Source organism: Peromyscus eremicus, chromosome 16_21 (genome assembly GCF_949786415.1).
Source record: "Peromyscus eremicus chromosome 16_21, PerEre_H2_v1, whole genome shotgun sequence".
Lineage (NCBI taxonomy): Eukaryota > Metazoa > Chordata > Mammalia > Rodentia > Cricetidae > Peromyscus > Peromyscus eremicus.
Genome location: NC_081432.1, coordinates 67470712 through 67492333, shown reverse-complemented (window position 1 = coordinate 67492333; position 21622 = coordinate 67470712). Strand labels below are relative to the sequence as shown.

General features: G+C 39.7%; 1 protein-coding gene and 1 non-coding gene across 6 annotated transcripts in view; both read right to left on the bottom strand.

The window, feature by feature from the left end:
* Positions 1-21622, bottom strand: part of Kat2b (lysine acetyltransferase 2B) — a 119317-nt gene that overhangs the window by 42438 nt on the left and 55257 nt on the right. For all 5 annotated transcript variants that reach the window (XM_059244162.1, XM_059244165.1, XM_059244163.1 and 2 more), the window contains 3 exons: positions 21272-21364; positions 18172-18353; positions 3669-3860 (listed from right to left, as the gene is read on the bottom strand). In XM_059244162.1, coding sequence (XP_059100145.1) covers positions 3669-3860; positions 18172-18353; positions 21272-21364 — 467 coding nt within the window. The remainder of the gene's footprint in view (positions 1-3668; positions 3861-18171; positions 18354-21271; positions 21365-21622) is intronic.
* Positions 16080-16184, bottom strand: LOC131894020 (U6 spliceosomal RNA). The gene has a single exon (XR_009374809.1). It is a non-coding gene; the product is annotated as a U6 spliceosomal RNA (small nuclear RNA).

Here is a 21622-nt window from a genome sequence, read left to right as displayed (position 1 = left end):
GAGGGGAAACTGGGAGGAGTGGAGGGAGGGGAAATTGTGATTGCAATGTAATGTATGAGAGAAAAATAAATTTAAAAAAAGAAATTAGTAAAGGCAGGCAGTGAAAGAAAAGGCAACATATAAAGATAGGAAGAGGGTGTGAAATTCAGGAGAGAACCAGAGAGCCCTCACTGTGTGCTGGGGAAACAGGTCCTAGATCTCCATCTGACACATACAGCCAAACTCAAAGAGCACCTCAGACTCCCAACATGTGGGTTCCACAGTCTCGAATGTTGTCACATGCTATGAAAGGGGATTTAAAAGAAGTGGGTGGTAGTTTTACCCTACCATTAGTAATGGAAGAAGGAAAGTGAGTAGCCTTTATTTTTCAGCTCAGCGCACAGGCATGCCAGAACTGTGAGCTGAGGGAACACACTATAATTAGCAAATATCTACAAAGAGCAAAATAATTTTGCTATGGGGGAAAAACTGTCACTATACAAAGTAATTAAAAATTCTCCATTAGCACTATAACAGGTGTTTGGCTCAGGGTTCCTCTGTATCCCTTGACAGAGATAGATAGCTACAGTCTGAAAGTAGAATTCTCCTTAAGTGGCAAATTAGAAAAATTAAGTGTGAAGTGGCTTTAACATGGGGAAAAGGAGCTTTAAAAGACTGAACAGTGGCCTCCATGATGCTGCATTATCAGAATCACAGCTCTTCTATCTGCCGTAGCATGCAACCTGTACTTTCTCCTGGAATCCTATACATTTCATAACTAGAATTTTGTTCCCTGTTGCTTATGCCTCCATCTCATATATGGGTTTTCTTAGAAAAAGTTGATACTGCAAATGTTGGGTACTCAGTTCCAGCCCTTCAACATTATCTTATTATTTAGCATTCCCTAAATCAGCCTTTAGATTTGGATCAGTCAAGGAGAGTTCCATAATCTCTATCAGAAAATAATCTCTATTGTTGTGTGTGTTCATGCGTGAGCACACTGTGTGCCTGTGTGTGTGTGTGTGTGCAAGTGAGTGCATGTGTGTGCATGTGTGTGCAAGAGTGTGTGTGTGTGTGTGTGTGCACATGCATACAAGTATGTAAGCACATGTAATGCTGGGGATAAAACCCCTAATAGATAAAAACTCTATTACTGAAGGACATCCCCAGTCCTGAACCTTTTTGCTGTAATTTTTTTTTTGCTACATTTATTTATCTATTTATTTATTTATTTCGAGACAGGGTTTCTCTGCAGACCAGATTGGCCTTGAACACACAGAGATCTACCTAGCTCTGCCTCCCAAGTGCTGGATTAAAGGCATGCACCACTGCCGCCTGGCTACTTTTATTTTTTAAATTAGATTACAAAGTAACAGGTTTCCACATAGGGTTTTGATACATATTTCAATTTAGTTGATCCCTAACCCCCAACCCAAGAACCATCTTATTCTTAAAAATTAGAAAGTATGTATAGAGCCAGATTTGGTGATACACACCTGTAATCCCAGCACTAGGAAGGCTTAGGCAGAAAAAAAACTGAGAGTTCAAAGCTAGCCTAGACTACAGAGTGAGACCTTGTATCAAAACATGAACTGTTAACATCTTTCCTGAAATACAAACTGAGTAATTCAATAACAATATCTTGATAATAAAAATTCAGTTTTTCTGTGGCTGGAGATATGGCTCAGCAGTTAAGATCATATACTGCTCTTGTAAGAAAGACCCAAATTAACTTCCCAGAACCCACATCAAGTATACTCACAACTGCCTGCAACTCCAGCTCCAGCAAAACCAAGCACCTCTGGCCTTCTCAACCATCAGTGGTTACATACACAAACCACACACAGACACATACACATAATTAAAAATCAAATAGATCCAAATATTAGTTTTTCCAAAAGCATAATTTCAATAATCTTTGATCAAAGAATACAAAACTGCTTCTCCCAGTATGTTCCAAATAGATAGTTTTTAGTGGGACAGGGAAGAAATGCTTTGTAACTCCTGGTAGTTTTTGAATCTTTACTCTTTTCCACTATGCACCAATCTAGGCATAACTTAAAAAAAAATCTCCACCCACCCCCAAAAACCCAAGCATCTATCTCATTCATGTATTGCTGTCCTTGGTCAACAAGCCATGAGCTATAGCTCTCTTACTGTCAGCTCCTCTCCAGCAGCCAACCTCTTAGCTTAAACTCATGGTTCTAGCCTGGGGATGGAGCTCACTGGCAGACTACATACCTAATGTGTGAAGCCCTAGGTTTGGCCCCAAGCACTGGGATGGAGAAACAAAATCCTTATGATCCCAAAGTCCAGAATATAGCACTTGAACTTCCTTTTGCTATAACATATTTTCTGAAAGACTATGTATGCAGCAAAGCAAGATCTAAGAGTCACAGAGAGCGTGCATTCTACAAGCAATAGTTCAGAGGTACAAAGCTGAACAGAAGAAAGCTTCCACCCCAGCTCTGGCAGGTTGCTTTTTGAAAGGGTCAGAGCCAGGAGTGAAGAGGCGGGAACTTCACCAGGGTTCAGAGAGGATTAGCCAGTGGGTTCCTCTGCACCTCCTGAATGGACAGAAACTGCACCTACATGCTCTCCCTCGTCCATCTTTAACATCCTGGTAGCTGAAATACATAGAGCAAAATAAGGGCTGGGCCTGCACAAGACTGGCCCTCTCAACAGTCAGTCACAGATCTGAGTTAGACACATACCTCACTGATAAACTATTGGTACTGACAGACTCTGAGGGTGAAGAGACTTTGCCTTCAGTTGTGTATCCACTGGTGGGCCCACAGAATACAACAGATAGTTTCAATCCCATGGCCACATAGACAGTCTTGGTAGAACACAGAGGGACAAAACTAAACAAGAATATGTGAATGTGGAATAGAAGTTAGTATGGAAGAGGAGGTAGGCAATAAAAGAAAGTAGAGGTAAGAGCAATCAGAATGCATTATATACATATATGAAATCGTCAAAGAACAATTTAACAAGTGCTGTCAGATGTTGTGGTGGTTTGAAAGAAAAATGAACCCCAAAAGGAGTGACACTATTAGGAAGTGTGGCTTTGTTGGAGTAGGTGTCGCCTTGTTGGAAGAAGTGTGTCACTGTGAGGGGCAGGTTTTGAGGTCTCCTGTGCTCAAGCTACACTCAGTGTGGCACACAGCTGCTTCCTGTTGCCTTCAGATCAAGATGTAGAACTCTCAGCTCCTTTTCCAGCACCATGTCTGCCTGCATGCTGCCATGCTTCTCACCATGATGATAATGGACTAAACCTCTGAACTATAAGCCGGTCCCCATTAAATGTTTTCCTTATAAGGAAAATGGTCATGGTGTCTCTTCACAGCCATAGAAGCCCTAACTAAAACAGAAGTGGTGGTATACACCTTTAACCCCAGCACTCAGGAGGCTGATACAGGCAGATATCTGTAAGTTTGAGGCCAGCCTGATCTACATAGTGAGTTCGAAGACAGCCAGGGTCTCAAAAAATATAAACAAATAAAAATAAAATAAGTAGAGGTTTGCTGTATGGAATGCAGAGATATTTCCTGGGAACTGAGGGTTCTTCTTCTTCTCAGGATGCTTTCTCTAATGTTCATGATTTTGGTACTTAAGTTGGCTTTGGCTTGTTCTCCACAACCTCAGACCTTGGGATAAAGCAAAGCCCCACAAGCACACCCCCTTACTTGGGGAAATGTGTGAGGATTAGCGTGCGTTTCTCAAGAGGCAGTTTGTCTTTTTCCTGTCTGGCTTGCTCCAGGAGCTGTCGTCTCATGATGGTGAAAACCGAGCGAAGCAATGTTCTCCCAAACACCTTTGTGGTTTCGTACCGAGGTAGGCTGTCACAGAACTGCGGCACATTGCAGTAGCACAACCACCTGTAAGAAGAGGAGACAAGTGCCATTAGGGGGCCACCAAGTCCCGGTCATCCATAACACCCAATCACAGAGACCTTCTAGACAATGAAGCTTAGCTAAAGGAACCAGGCCTTTGATGACAGCCAATAAGATCACTACCAGGTAAGTGAGCCTGGGATGAGACAAGCTGGCCCTTATACACCCTCTGTGACTGCATGTGGGCCTCCTCCTATTCTGTCATCATACAGGGAGCCTGAAGTCCAATACTGCTTTGTCACTTGACCTAAATCTATAATTTATCATTATATGGGTGATATTTTACTAGCTGACTCAAATGAAGATACTTTAGAAAGAATGTTTGAAGAAGTAAAGAAAATTTTGCCTTGCTGGGGATTACAAATTGCTCCTGAAAAGATACAAAGAGGAGATTCTATTAATTATTTAGGATATAAAATAGAGCTACAAAAAATTAGACCCCAAAAGGTGCAAATTAGGAGAGATCAACTACAGACTCTTAATGACTTTCAAAGATTATTTGGAGACATTTCTCATCTATGAACTATTGTTGGTGTAAAAAATGATGAACTGAATAATTTTTTCAAAACCTTAGAAGGTGACAAGGACTTAAATAGTCCAAGAGAATTATCACCTGAAGCTGAGAAAGAATTGGCCTTGGTAGAAAAGAAAGTACATGAAGGGCACGTGGATCGTATTGATCCAAAGCTGGATTACATTTTGGTTATTTTTACCTTCTAGGCATTCTCCTACAGGAATATTAATGCAGAGGGAAGATATTATATTGGAATGGATATTTTTACCAAATAAACCTAATAAAAAATTAAAAACTTATGTGGAAAAAATCTCTGACTTGATTTGGAAAGGAAAATTAAGACTTGGTCATTTAGCAGGAATAGACCCAGCAGAACTTGTCATACCTTTAACTAAAGAGGACATTGAAAAATTATGGACAGAAAGTGAACCTTGGCAAAGAGCTTGCAGTAATTTTTGGGGAGAAATTAACAGCAAATATCCCAAAAGCAACAGAATTGATCTTAAAAAGAGAGCTGATTGGATCTTGCCTCGCATTGTATGGGAAAAACCCATATCTGGAGTTCGTACATTTTATACAGATGCCAACAAACAAGGAAAGGCAGGTTACAAATCAGAAAATTTAATTAAAGTGGTTCAAAGTCCTTATAATTCAGTTCAAAAACCAGAATTGTATGCTATTCTGTTGGTATTAATGGATTTTTCAGAGCCTCTCAACATAGTAACTGAATCTCAGTATGCTTCAGAATTAACTTCACTATTTATTCAATTACAAGATACAATCAGGAAAAGGAGTCATCCTTTATATATAACTCACATCCGATCCCATACTGGTCTGCCAGGCCCTCTAGCACAAGGCAATGATGAGATTGATAAATTATTGATAGGAAATGTGCTGGAGGCCTCAGAATTTCATAAAAAACATCATGTCAATAGTAAAGGTTTAAAAAAGGATTTTTCCATAACCTGGCAACAAGCCAAAGAAATAGTAAAGAAATGTCCTACTTGTTCCTTCTACAATCAAAGGCCATTTACCAGCAGGATATAACCCAAAGGGTACTCAAAGGAATGAAATCTGGCAGATGGACGTGTTTCACTTTGCAGAATTTGGAAAACTGAAATATGTACACCATACCATCAATACTTATTCAGGATTTCAATGGGCAACTGCTTTGAGTTCTGAAAAAGCTGATTCTGTAATCACTCATTTGCTAGAAGTTATGGCCATCATGAGTATACCTGCACAAATCAAAACTGACAATGCTCCAGCATATGTCTCTGTTAAAATGAAACAGTTTTTTGCTTGTTACAATATAAAGCATATTACAGGTATACCACATAATCCTACAGGTCAAGCAGTTATAGAAAGAACTAACAGAACTCTAAAGGATATGCTAAATAAACAGAAAGGGGTAACAAAAAACCCCAGAAATAGACTGCATAATGCTCTATTAACTTTGAATGTTCTCATTGCCAATAAGAAAGGAACAACAGCTGCAGAGAGACATTGGATAATAGAGAAAACTACAGAATTAAATCAGCCTATATACTTTAAGGATGTGCTAACCTCAGAATGGAAACCAGGGTATGTGTTACGTTGGGGATGAGGTTTTGCTTTTGTTTCTACAGGAGAAGATAAGCTGTGGGTACCATCAAAATTGATAAAGGTTCGATTTGAACAAGAGAGACCTCTTAGAGGAGGTGATAGTTCATCAACCAGCATGAACATCCAATTTAAACTAATTTATAATCACATGCCTTTTCATTTAATCAGATAATAACTTGCCAAAAAGGAACATCCCCAAAATTAGTCTTGGGGAAAGGTTTTTGTTTTTGTCTTTTAAGAGAATGAAGGTTAAGAAATCTGAAGAACACTGGACAAATGAGACAACTGAAGAAAAGGGACAAATCATCTATCCCAGGAAACAGAGTGAAATGGCCTATGGGTATATCATCTAAAAAATTTTTTATGTCTTCCTAAATGTTTGTTTCTGCTCTTCTCTAAAGAAATTTAACACTATTGGTCTTCTAATAGTCCCAGTTCAATTAAAATTTAAAGCTGACTTTGGAGTTGGAGAATGGCTCTCTCCTTCTTTAAACTCAAGCATGTTGTTAAAAGGAAAATGCAAACTCCCTGTATCATGACAGAAGAAAAAAGCCATCTTCTGCTATGGGACAGGAGAAAAATAAAATTAATTAAGGGACTACTCTATTACTAATCTCAACTCTTTGATTCTATTCTGATTCTTTAAACTTTTCTTAAAGTATGAATTTTATATCAAAACTTACAAGATTTATATATATATATATATATACATTTTAAACTTTGTTAAGATATGAATGGTCATATAGAGTACTAACTAATTCTAGAAAAAAAGGCTTCAATTAGCTGCATATATATGTCTTTGTGTTCGAGTCTCTTATCAGTTTTCTGCAGGAAATCACGGCCAGGCCTAACATCAACTGAAGCCTCCAGAAAGAAGATGGGGCCCCACAACAACAATTCCACATGGACAATAATAATATCACTAAGCTGACAAACATCATCTACAGATCAGCTTTGGACTACAAAGTGCTCAGAGCAATTTTGAGAGGGCTAGCTGAGATGATCCAGTTTCAAAGACTACTTGAATAAGGACTTGAGATAAACCCTGAACTTTGGCATTATACACAGACTGGATAATGAAGGATATAGTTACCTTTCCTAGAATTTGACAATTAACCTAAAATTTTTCTTTTCAGGATAAAGATAACTTTGCCCATACCCAGCAGGAAGCAATTTTAAGAATACGACGCCCACATTCCCAAAAAGGTGGTGTGGGGTGGGTGGTTTTTTGGTCTTTTTAATGGGTTTTGGGTCTGGAATAATTTTCATTGTTTAGGGGGGTTGGTCACAAGTTGTTGTTAAGGGTTAGGAAAAGGGCTAAGCAAAGGAAATTAGATTTAAGGTTGTTGTTTTAAAAAAGACAATTACTAGTTTTAAATACTTTACATTGGATTGGATTGTTTTATATTATATACCAATTATATATATTGAAATTGATATTGTTAGAAAATGCTATATGTATATTTCTAATTGTACTTATAACGTTCATTTAACAATGTAATGCAATTTTCTGATCCTTGAATGTTATTATTACCAACTATTAGGATATAAAGAATCTTTTGGTTATGACTATGAGACATGTCAGCTCCTGGCAGTACCAATCTACCTCAGAGAGAATATGAGCATTGATGAAACTGCATATGGAGTTAACTTTCATTGTGGCAGAAGTTAGCCACTAGACAACAAAGTATCCTCGAATCAACTGCTGACAAACAGGACAGACAGGACATGAAACAAAGGACTACCGATTCTTGTCAAAACAAGTGGGGTTATGGCTTTATCAAAAGGCATCTTCTGAGGCCAGGACAATAAGGCACCATCCCTGAAGTGGCCTTCGCAATCTGGAAAAGGTACAGTGCCCTTTTCTTTGAAGGCAGCTGAACAGGCAGTGGGCCAATGGCTTCTGATGTGCAGTGGAACGACAGCTGAAACAGTTATTCTTGAAGAGAAACTAAACTTACACCTCTCAATAGTAGACTGGCATTTAATAAAAGGATATGGAGAAGAACAGGATGCTGAGATGAAGCCACACACACACATAGCCAAGAAGAATGGATAGCTAAATTTAAAAAAAAAAAAAAATCAACAATTTCCAGAATTTAAAACCCTAAATCATGACATGACACTAGTGGAATTCAGGTGTTTCTGGTACATGGACTGCTCTCACCCAATGTGAGGTCGAACTATTGACCTTGTGTACATCTTACTTCACAAATGAGTCTGTCAGATACGCTAAGCCTATAGGCTGAAGATGATGCCCCAACACTGCGGAGAAACCTCAGGTGACTGTCCAGGCAGCTGGCTGATTCTATCAACTCACATTTTTTTTCTGGAGGCTGCTTGCATGCACTTCCTGTTTTTATTTTTTATTAGGTAATATTATTTCCTTCTTGGGTCTCTGAGGGAGTTGAAGATTAGTTAGTTATAGTTGAAGATTAGTTAGGATAGAAAGTGAATTAGGTACATTTTGGACTTACCAAAATAGGATAGATAATGGAATTATTTTCTCTGAATTTGTCAAATACAAATGGACTAGACATTGTTTAGGTATTTATTACTTGTATATATGGTATATAGTTATTGTACTTTTATATATAGTTTTCCTTACATTAGTTACAACTTTTTTCCTTTTTTCTTTTTATTAAAATAGAAAAGGGGAAATATGGTGATATTTTATTTGTACTAAAATGTGATTTGTATGTTAATAAATAAAGTTGCCTGGGGGTCAGAGCTAATAGCAAGCCTTAGCAGAAGCTGGGTGGTGGTGGTGCACGCCTTTAATCCCAGCTCTTGGGAGGCAGAGCTAAGCGGATCTCTATGTGTTCAAGAATACAGCCAGCATGGAGACACATGCCTTTAATCTCAATACCAACCATAGAAGACCTGGAGGTCTGTACAGACAGGCAGTGACTAGGAGGTCATATGGTTGGGTTTACAACCAATGAGAAGGCAGAACAGAAACTCTATAAAAAAAAAAAAAAGACAGACACACGGGAAGTAGGTCTCTTTCGGAGAGATAGGACAACAGCGACAGTGAGGGGTAAGGTTTTTAGCTCTTAGCTATTGCTCTGACCTCTTGGCTTTCATCTCTGTATTGGCTCTATGTTTCTTATTTAAAAAGACGGTTGGTTACATCTACATTTGGCGCCCAACATACATGGAAATATCACATTGTTCAGTGCCCACTTTCTTGTCTATAAGACAGGGACAAGTCACAGTGAATTCACCAGATTTTCTATGGACTGAGATAGCATGTTTAAGGTACAGAGTGTAATTTGATTTTGATTTATATTGAGATTATAGTCCAGGAGCTATGGCCTATAAACCCTGCACTTTGGATGCTAAGGTAGATGGGTACTGAAGATTGAGCCCAACATTCCTACATGTCAACAGCAAAGCTTCTGAGGGCCAGGGAGGAGAATCTGTACCTAACTCACTGAACACCAAGGGAAGTGTGGCTGCCTGGGTCACTGAATCTTGGGAAGTCAAAATTCAGCATAATCAGATGTATTGTGTGGTATAATCCTGTCACTGTTTGTGTAAAGTCAGATTGACAGATCACATCAATTAGAAAACCTATTCATCTGAAGCATCCTACTTTTAAAGATAGTAAGCATCTGAAAAAGCACATAATATCACATCTAAGTGGCCTAAATGACCATGTCTAATTACAGAGAGCTGGGAAATGACTGCTTTCTATAAATTATTTGGTAGGTATAAGATATTTTAATAGTATAAGTACTTAAAATTTTTTAAAAATTAAAGAAGGAAGTATGTATATAAAGTGAGGTTTGAGATGTAGCTCTGAGGTAGAATGCTTTCTTAACATAAGTAAGGTCCTGGGTTTGATTCCCCAGGACTGACAAGAAAAAAAAAATACATAAACTATATAAGTGAGAAAGAAAAAGGAAAAGCAATAAAGAAACTCCCTTTTCTAAGATCACTCAAGGGGGAAGCCATTTGCTTCTAAGTCTTACAACCAAAGTTCCATCCCCGAGACCCAGATGGGAGAAGGAAAGAACCAATTCCCACAAGTTGTCCTTTTCACACACACACACACACACACACACACACACACACACACACACACACTTCTTATGATAAATGAGTAAGTGAAGGAGTGAATGAAAAAAATGAATGAATTGCCTAGGCAACACTCTCTTACCACTGAAGCTGTGGAGAGCAGATAAAGAGCTTTAAGACTATTCAGAACCCAGTCAGGTACAGGAAGTAATAAGCTTTGACCATCTGTCGCTTAGGTACACTCTGTAAGCTCAAAGTCAAAACTGCTTTCAGCACTGTAGGGTCGGAGAGGGACCAGGTTTGCTTGATCTGACCGCAAGTCTGCAGTGAACTGCCAGTAGGGGACATCTGATTTAGAGAGCTTCTTCCAACACTGACGCTAAAGAATGAAAATAATCAGAAACAGCCCTTGGATTTTCAGGCAGCAGACGCAGGCCCTGCATCTCCCAGGAACAGCTACAAGCATAGATCATGGGAGTCCCAGAATGCAGCTGTAACTAAGGAAACCTTGTGGGAATGTCATTTTGCAAATCATCCTCTTCCAAGTCAGTGCTACTTTCCAAAAATCAAAGCTCATTCTCCCCTCACTGAGGACACCACCCGTAAGGTGAAGTGAGGATGCAAACAAACAGCATACCACTGTGCACATCTGTGGTCTTGTTTTTTGGGTCTTTTTTTCCATCTAATTCTGTACCTAACCCCCATACTACCCAATGAGTGGTGGCAATGGAGCCGTAGCGTTTCACTTTGACCACACACGCCTGTAAGTTCCCTTATCTAGAAGGCTAAGGCAAGACGACAGCAGGTTCAACACCAGGCTGAGCTACACCAGGGAACTGGGAAGGGAGTGAGGGATGGAAAGACAGAAGATGGGTGGAAGAGAAGGAAGAGGCTTTTTGCTTGCTCCCTGTCCCACCTCCATATTTTGAGATAGTTGTACTCTGTAGCCTATCCTGGTCTTGAACTCATAGCAATCTTGCTACCCCAGACTCCTGAGTACTGGGTTACAGGCATGAGTCACTCATTAGGAAGAAGCAGGTTAGTGTTACTGCATCTGCTTTGATTCACAATCTTTTCTTTTTTTTAATTTTATTTTATTTGTATGGCTGTTTTTCCTGCAAGTACATATATGCACCATGTGTGTGCGTGCTGCTTGAGGAGGCCAGCAGAGGGTGTAAGATCCCTTGGAACTGGAGTTTCAGGTGGTTATGAACCACTTAATATGAGTGCAAGGAACCAAACACAGATCCTCTGCAAAGGCAGTGTGCTCTAACCACTGAGCCATCTCCCTAGATTCACAATCGTAAAACCCCTGTGTATGCTACTTCTGTTTCTTCTCTCAAATTTCTCTCTTAATATTTCATGTACAAGTACTATTCTGTAATAATTTTAAATTTTACTAATTTATTGAAAGTGACCTTTTTAGCAAAAAAGGCATTAGTTATTCTATAATTCTAAAATTCATCTCCTTTGAAGCCAATATTATTGAATGTTAACTGTGCTCACTCAGTGAAAGGTAAAGTGTGGTGGTCTGAATAGGAATGGCTGCCATAGACTCGTGTTCGAATGCTTGGCCCAGAGTGAGTGGCCCTATCAGGAAGTGTGGTCTTGTTGGAGGAAGTGTGTCACTATGAGGACAGGCTTTGAGACATAGTGTAGTTCAGTCTCTTTCCTGCTGCCTGTGGATGAAGATATAGAATTCTAGCTCCACAGCCGGGCGGTGGTGGCACACGCCTTTAATCCCAGCACTCGGGAGGCAGAGCCAGGCGGATCTCTGTGAGTTCGAGGCCAGCCTGGACTACCAAGTGAGTCCCAGGAAAGGCGCAAAGCTACACAGAGAAACCCTGTCTCAAAAAAAAAAAAAAAAAAGAATTCTAGCTCCTTTTCCAGCACCATATTGGCTTACACACTGCCGTGTTTCCCACCATGATGATAATGGACTAAACCTCTAAACTGTGAGTCAGCCCCAGTTAAATGTTTTCCTTTATAAGAGTTGCAGTGGTCATGGTGTCTCTTCACAGCAATAGAACCACAACTAAGACAGAAAGAGTATCTGGGGATGAGAGGAGGCCAGCCCAATAACTAATTATAAAATACAAACACATGAGCTACCTGGTCACAAATCTTAGTAATCAGAAGTTGAACTCCATGCAACTCTGATTATCTTGACACTATTTAAAATTTGACATTAAAATACAAGAAAACAGGGCTGGAGTTGTAACACAGTTGGTACAGGGTTTGCTTACATGCAGGCCCAGGATTCAATCCTCAACACAGCATAAACCAGTCTTGATAGCACACTTCATAATCCTAGCACACTTTTAATCACAGTATCTGGGAATTTTCCACATTAATCCTATAGATAGATGGCAATACTTTTTTGTTTTGTTTTGGTCTGGTTTGGTTTGGTTGTTTATTGAGACATAGTTTCTCTGTTTAACAGTCCTGGCTGTCCTGGAACTCACTTTGTAGACCAGGTTAGCCTTGAATTCAGAGATCCACCTGCCTCTGCCTCTGCCTCTGGAGTTCTAGGATTAAAGATATGTACCACCACACCTGCTATAGATGACCATACTTTTGATAAAGAGTAAAACTTATTTAAAGTTTCTATCTATTATCTCCACCCCTCTGTGAATCAGAGCCTCATGCAGGCTGGCCTTGAACTTAAAAGCCTCCTGCTCCAGTCTCCTGAGTGTGGGGTTAAAAGTATGTGTTATCAGGGGTTCACATCTGTATCTGAGTGGTCCTGACTTAGGTCCATTACAGGCAGCTGACACGCTAAGAAACTGGCATTTCTGCTACAAAGATGATGATTTATAAATATAAATATTTATAAATATAATAAAAGCTTTTATTGTTTGTTTGTTTTTGGGATAGAGTCTTTCTTTGTAGCCCTTGGCTGGCCTGGAACTAACTATATTGAATAGCGTGGCTTCAAACTCAAAGATCCATCTACCTCTACCTCCCAAGTATTGGGATTAAAGGAGTGTGCCACCACAACTGGCTAAATTATAATTTAAAACTTGAAACACTTGTTCTTTTATTCATAATAGTAAAAAGTAATATTGTTAAATCTGCTTCATTTATTTTGAATTTTGAGGTAGGGTCTCCTGTAGCTCATTCAGGCTTTGAACTCCTGACCCTCCTGAGGACTAAGATTACAGGTGTGTGTTACCTCAGGTTGTTTTTTATTTTTTACTGAATAAAGCTTTACAAGTTAGCTCTAGAACAATGACCATCATCTCTGAGTCCAATATTCACCACAGAAAATCCTATTTTGCCTCATTTTCACGCCAATAGTGTGCTCCATAAATATGAGGTTTCTTTGTTTTAACTCCCTCAACTTTGCTGGGTTCTTCTCCCTGCTTTTCTTTCTTCATCAAAGGGCATGATAGAAGAAACAGGGAGTTGAGTGCATCTACCTTCATTTCCTGATATTATGAACTAAGGCTCTTGATCCAGAAATGAACGAGTCCTAGTGCATATGGAGACTCATCCATTGACTCTCTGGGCAGGCTCTGCCTTCGGCTGTAGGCTGTGGATGCTGAGCACCAAAAGGCTCTTGTGCTGTTTCTATCAGAAGCCATCATAGCTGCAAAGGTCTCATTCAAACACTCACTGTAGACGGGATTTTTCTTTGGGCCGCCAGCTCACCAAAAAATGACATGGAGACTTATTAATTATGAAAGCTCGGCCTATAGTTTAGGTTTGTCCCACTAGCACTTATAACTTAAATTAACCCATTTATACTAATCTACATTCTGCCTCATGGCATTTTACCTCTCTTCCATCTTGCACCTTCTGTTTCCTCTCTGTGTCCTCTGACATCTCTCCCATGCCTAAATTCATCTTCTCTCCTTCTCCTGTGCCTGAAAGTCCTTCCTGACTAGCTATTGGCCATTCAGCTCTTTATTAAACCAATCAGAAGTTGCCTTGGCAAAGACACATCTTCATAATGTACAAAAAGATTATTCAACAACATCCCCCCCTCTAAATAAAAGGAAAGGTTTTAGCTGGGCAGTGGTGGTACATACTTTTAATCCCAGCACTTGTGTGGGAGCCCGTTCTCGGGTTCCTCATGGCTTGACCCAGCAGGTCCGCATAGAGGATGATTAGGACCACGAGCCTGAGTGCAGGTGTCTGAGATGGTCTGCACTTGGCTGTACTGGGGGAGGAGGTCTTTTGCTCCACCCCTTGGCATCTCTATAAAAACCCTGGGGCAGAGACAGTCGGGCCCGTTGGAAAAGGTTCCAGGCCCTCTCGAGGCTATCCTTTATTTTCTATCTGTTTATCTCCCCAAGATTCTCCGCAATAAATCCTTCTATCTAATATTTCCTGCTGCTCTCACTCAAGAAAACTCTGGGGAACTGTGGGGGTGGTAGGTAAATGCCCCACACACTTGGGAAGCAGAAGCAGGTGAATCTCTGTGAGTCTGAGGCCAGCTGGTCTAAAAAGTGATTTCCAGGACAGTCAGAACTGTTATACAGAGAAACACTGTCTTGAAAATAAATAAATAAATAAATAGATAGACAGACAGACAGACAGACAGATAGATAAATAGATAAATAGATAAAAAGAGGAAAGGTTTTTAACTCTAATATAATAAAACTATAAACAGTAAGAACAATTATCAGGTAAGAATTACATTCACAATGTCCAGTTCATCTGTATTTGGCAAATTCAGAGTAAATATTCCATTATCTATCCTATCTTGGTGAGTCCAAAGTTTTGTACTTTGAAGAATTTACTTTTTATCCTAGCTTGTATTAGCAACCCCAAACTATTTTATTTTGTTTTTTTAGACCTCAAAACATTTTCTTAGATAAACAATTTGAGCTTTTGTGTCTCTCAACCTTATACACTTTACACCTTTTTTGTGAGTTTCCTTTTTGAATTTGGTAACAAAGAAAAATGAACAACTATCTCATCTTCAACTCCATCAGAGACCCAAGAAGGATATATTACTTTAGCAAACAGGAAGTGCAGAGCAAGCAATTTCCAAAATTATAGAAATGACAGAAACAGCTGGCTGCCTGGACAGTCACCCAAGTTTCCTCTGCAGTGTTGGGACAGCCATCTTTCAGCCTACAGGCCTACCATATCTGACAGACTTTTCTGTGAAGCAAGAATTTTGAAGGACTGTCCCACCTTATCTTGGCAAAGTTTGAAAGTCTTATTCCTTTGTGTCCTGCTTGTCCAGTTTGTACAGTATGCTGTCAGCAGTCAAGGTAAAGGCAGTTTCTTGCCCAAATGGCTAGCTTTGTCACAATGAAAGAAAACTCCATATGGAGGTTCATCAATGCCCATCATACTTTTATGAAGTAGATTGGTGCTTCCAGGAACAGACATATCTCACTGTCATGAAAAGTCTTAGGTTATTAAAACATTTTAAATGTCATATTCTGTAAGTCTCTGAAGTGAATGAAGACCATCTATCTATCTATAACATCAGTTTAACTGTGAAAACAAATCTAACATGACTATAAGTTTGATCGTCATAGATGACTAACTGTTAACCTGTCTTTTTTTATTATCCTTAATAGCTTTCAAGGACTAAAACTTAACATGGCATTTTTAAATGAGCAGCATAGGTACAATATCTACAATTTCTACAAGAGTAGAAACTTATATACAGTATAACAAAAATAACCCTAAATTTGTATCAATATACAAAAATATTTTAAACAAGAGTAAAAACATATACAGTATAACGAAAATAACCCTAAATTTGGATCAATATGCAAAGATCCATATCAATGTAAAATAAGTGAGACTAGTAGTTTTTTTTTGTTAGAAAGTAGATTCAATAATATACCCTTTTATCCTATAATTTCTATATCCCACCCCCTTTTCTTTTCAGAATGAAATCCCTGAATCTAATATGCTGTGTTTAGTATCTTCCCTGACCATGATCAATAACAACTTGTGACCAACTCCTCCAAATGATGACAAACATTTATCAAATGACCAAAAACCACCCACCCCACCTCTTGGGAATGTGGGCATTGTGTTCTTAAAATTACTTTGTTGTCTTGGGACAATGGCACCTATAGGGGACCCTGAGAAAACTGAAATAAAGATATGAATTTGTGCATCATTCTTGCCTAGCGGCCATGCTAATCTTCTCTGTATCATTCCAATTGAAGTATACATGTTGCCAAAGACAATCTTGGTCAATTATCCATTACTCTTGTCTGTTATCCAGCTACACAACTCCACATTGGCAGACTGTGTTTTAGACAGCACTGTGTGTGGGGTGAAAACAAACCAAAAATCTTCCCTGCACCTGTTTTGTGCCATGCAGCAGTGAAAACTCCCACAGAATACAACTTCACAGAAGAAGAAACTGAGCATCAGAGAAGAGACTCATCTACAGCTCACAGAGGTAGAGAAAGAAGTAAGCCCTGAGCCCACTCAAAACCCACTTTGTTTTTTCTATTCCTTAAGTATCTATTAATATGTGCTACCCATTTCTTGATAGTTCCCAAGTGCCACCCTATAATTACTTTCTTTTCTTTTATTTCTTATTGTTTGCTTGTTTGTTTGTTGGAGACAGGGTTTCTCTGTGTATGAAGCCCTGGCGGTTCTGGAATTCACTCTGTAGACTAGGCTGGCCTTGAACTCAGAGATCTGCCTGCCTTTGCCTCCTGGGTGCTGTGATTAAATGTAAATGCCACCACACCTGGCTTTATTTTTGTTTTCTAAAATATGGCCATGTCTCTCATGTTGTTTATACATTTGATTCTCTCTCTCTCTTTTCCTTCCCTTCTACCCCAAACCCCCCTCTTAAAGACAAGGCTTCTATGTAGCCTATAGTCCAGGTTGGCCTGGAACTCACAGTCTTCCTGCCTCTGCTTCCTGAGAGCATAGAATCACACGTATGCACACATATACCTTTTCTTTTAATTATTTGCTTTTTATTTTTGGTCCTATTTTTTTATTTATGAAACAATAATTTTCTCCCATAAGAGCTACAAAGACAGGCTTGGTAGTGTACAGCTGCAATCTCAGAACTCATGACATTAAGCAGAGGATCCTATGTTAAAAACCAGCCTGGGGCTGGGCGGTGGTGGCACATGCCTTTAATCTCAGCACTCAGGAGGCAGAGGCAGACGATCTCTGTGAGTTCAGATCTCTGTGGACTACAGAACAAGTTCCAGGAAAGGTGCAAAGCTACACAGAGAAACCCTGTCTCAAAAAAAACAAAAACAAAAACAAAAACAAAAACAAAAACAAAAACAACAACAAAAAAAAAAAAACCACAAAACTAAACAGCCTGGGGTATAGAGTGAGTTCAAAGCTACCTGGGCTACATGCTCCCTCTCTCAAACAAACACACAGTAAGAATATCATGAAAAGAGATAAAATGGATAATTCTGGCCACTGCTATTTAAATGAAGATAAATATAGGTCTTAATACTTTGTATACTGAATGTGCCAAATTGTTTGTTTTCTAATTTATCCTTCATGCCTAGTTTATTATGTGATTTTGTATCCTTCTCATTAAAATTAACATAAAAAGGCTAATTTTTTTAAAAATGAAAGGTATGTATTAGTTCTTGTATTTTTTTTCCTTTGAGCTAGGGTCTCCTTATATAGCTCTGGTTGACCTGGAACTCACTAATGTAGACCAGGCTGCTCTTGTCAGAGATCTGCCTGCTTCTGCCTACCAAGGGATTAAAGGCGTGAGCCACTGGCTCACGTAGCTATTTTAAATTAGATAGTAGCCACATTGAAGAAATAAAACACACAAATTAAATTAATCGTATTTAGTTTAATATTATCAGAGCCAGTGGGATGGCTCAGTGAGTGCCAGTGTATGCCACCAGCCTTGAGGGCTGGGTTACATCCCCTGTATCACACGGTGGAAGGAGAGAACAAATCCCTACAATTCGTTCTCTGACTGCCACACAAGTGACATGGCAGAGAATAAATACACAAACACGTAAATACATACATACATACATACATACATACATACATACATACATACATACTGCCTGATTTAAAAAAGCAAACTAAGAACTTGAAAGTTAAACTACATAGGCATGTTCTATGAGTCGGTGGGGTCACCATAAGTGGGCAAACCCTTTCCTGTGAGGCAAATAGTAATTTCATGTTTGGAGCCAGGGTGCAGTACCTCAACTCAATTACCTTGTGTAGTTCTCCTTGTATCCAGTGATGTCATCATTGGGAGACCTTAGTCTCCGCTGTGATGGAGCTTCCAGGTGCCAGTAGTTGATTCGATTCAGAAACATCTTGGCCAGCTCAACTGTTGTTTGCCTCTCTTTTGATGGCAAGTGACTAAATTTGTACTGCACAAAATTATTCACACCCTGAAAAGAATTGAAGGCAGCATGTTCATGTAGCTATATGACCACACTAACTCTGAATCCAACCAGTTATCTCAGGAGTTATTTGCAAAACAACAGGCAATCTCAGTCCACAAAAAATGTCTTTCCTTTCCTTCAAAATAAACAGCACTACCCAGGGAAATCTCCCTTCTGGTCACAGTGGAGGAAAAAGTGAAAAACAGAAAAACAGAATTATGATTCTGTTCCCACTTCAATAACTGGAGCATCAAGGAGAAAAGCACAGACACGGAACGGAAAGGTCAAAACCTCTTTAATGAGAAAAGATGCAAAATGAGGTTCTTGGATAAATGTTTCGGTCTGTGAAATTTTTAATACTTTGCTACCTTATCTTTCATCACTCTTGTAGTTTTAGCAAGAATATCAGAGGACAAAAAAACATTCAGAAATGTGCACTTTTCCAAGAGAGTTGTAGATTAAATTTTCTAGAGAAAACTCTCATCTCATCACATAAAAGAACAAGAACTCTTATTAGTTTAGAATCAACACGGAACTTACTCTCTCAGCCATGTGGTGGTGGCACATGCCTTTAATACTAGCACTCAGGAGGCAAAGGCAGACAGGTCTCTGAGTTTGAAGCCAGCCTGGTCTACATAGTGAGTTCTAGGACAGCCAGTGTTAGCATTTAGACATTACCTGGCCCGCCCCTTGGAGACCTGACAGGATGCACTTGCTAAGATTCAGGCAAATACCTAGACAGCCCAGGTCCTAAGGCCGTAGTCTGTGCACATAAGGCTGTGTGGATACATAGTTTCTATACACATGTGCTAAATCCCCTTATTAAAGGCAAACCCCTCCCCCACTCCTCTCTCTCTTCCCACGTGACTGCTTCTACACCTCCTCTCTACCCCCTCTTTCCTGTCTCTTCTTCTCTTCCTTTCTTATTCTTCATCTCCTCAGCCTTTATCTCTAGAGGCACACTGTACCCACGTAAGTTCTGTTATGTAGTATGGCTTTCTTGGGCCCTTGGCTCCAACTGCCAAGCTTGCCTGCTGCTGGTTTTTTGTTTGTTTGATTGGTTGGTTGGTTTGTTGTTGTTTGTTTGTTTGTTTGTTTGTTTGTTTGTTGAGACAGGGTCTCTCTTTGTAGCTTTGGAGCCTTTCTTGGAACTCACTCAGTAGCCTGTAACTCACAGAGATCCACCTGCCTCTGCCTCCCGAGTGCTGGGATTAAAGTTGTGCGACACTGCCAGGCCCTTCCACAGTTTTTATAATAGCCAGGGCTACACAAACTGTTTACAAAACAGTCCCAAAAAATAAAATTTGTTCTCCCAAAGGCTTACTTACACAAAGTCATTAATTTATAAAGACTCTGGTATCACTGTGTGATGGTTACCTATGTCAACTTGATAGGACCTAGAATCTCCTGGGGAAGGAGACCCAAAGAGTAACTGTTTACGTTGGGTTGGCACCATTCACTATGACGAAGGTCCTGATCTTCCTAAGAGTAGAGAAACCAAGCTGAACATAAACAAGCCTGCATGCATCCATTTCAATCTGCTCAGACTATAAATATGATCTGATTAGCTTGGAGGAGCTCCTGCCATGTGACTTCCCTTCTATGAAGGATTATAACCTGGATTGTAAGCTGAATAAAACCCCTTTCTCCTCTGAAACTGCTTTTTTTTTAAAAAAAAAAAAATCAATTTTTTTTGTTTTGTTTTGTTTTTCAATTCAGGGTTTCTCTGTGTAGCTTTGCGCCTTTCCTGGAACTCACTCTGTAGCCCAGGCTGGCCTTGAACTCACAGAGATCTGCCTGGCTCTGCCTCCCAAGTGCTGGGATTAAAGGCGTGTGCGCCACCACCGCCGGCAAAAATCAAATATTTTATCACAGCAACAGAAACGAAGTTAGAATTAGAATTAACCACACACATCCCCAAGATACAATGTTTTCCACGTCATTAATGAATTCCCTCTATTCTTAATAGGCCTTTTCAGACAGTGCCAAATAAAAAGACAAAGACTTAATTTTAAGACATCAAGTATTGTGGAAATTCATTCCATTCAACCAATGACCTCTGGGCTATCTGGCCCAATGGACATGGCCCTTTCTGGGTATGTGACTGGTTAAAACTGAGAAGGGGGCAGCTTGCTCTCTCCTGGGTGGTCGAGACCAAGTCAAGCGGAGTGAAGCAGCTTACAGAGTAGAACAGGACAGTGACAGCTGGACCAGCAGGAGCAGTGGCGGCAGCGGTGGTGTCTTCCTTGTTCTGTATTAGTGAGTCTGTTTCCCCACTGCACCCCTTAATAAATTGATTTTTACATATATATACCTCTGTGGGATCTCACTTCAATCAAGAGTAAGAAAAGGCACATTTTAAGAATTCTTACCAACTACACGTTCTACTCATTTTTCCCTACATAGAGTGGAGTCTAGGTGCACAACACTCCTAAAAGACAAAGCCCAGATTATTTATTAAAGTGGGTGTGACTGTGGGACCCAGAGTGTCCTAGGTTCCTATAGTCTTGTGTTAACATCTTGATGCTGGGTTGGGATGGATGCAAGACCTATATAGAAATGTAGAAGAGGGTTGGAGAGATGGCTCGGGGGTTAAGAGCACAGGCTGCTCTTCCAGAGGTCCTGAGTTCAATTCCCAGCACCCACATGGTGACTCACAACTATCTGTAATGAGACCTGGTGCCCTCTTCTGGCCTGTAGGCATACATGCAGACAGAATACTATATACATAATAAATAAATAAATCTTTTTTAAAAAATTTTAGAAATGTGGAAGGAAGCATGAAAGTTCTTCAAGCTGGAATATAGCTTAATGGTGTATGCTGACTATTTATAAGGTTCCAGGTTTGAGCCCCAGCAAACAAAAGCTGGGAGGGGCCCTTCAGTCTTAAACTCATGTAAAAGAGATCCTCAAAACACTTTTACCTGTTCAATACTGGGCTTTTCAAATGGGGGCCTCTTCTCCAAAGAGCCTTCAACCACAGGTTTTCCTCTTTGTAAAATAGACTTTCTCAAGAGCTGCAAAGAAATCATTTTTAAAAACAATCTTTAGTTTGAAAAGCTTTTTATGGTGTGTTTGTGGCTATGTGATTTATGGTTTTGGTTTTTTTAACAGGGTCTCCTTATGTAGTCCAGGCTGACCTTAACTCATGGCCCTTCTTCCTCAGCCTCAGCTTCCAAAATGATGGAATTATGGGTATGCACCAACATAACTAGCACTTAAAACACACACACACACACACACACACACACACACACACACACACACACACCACA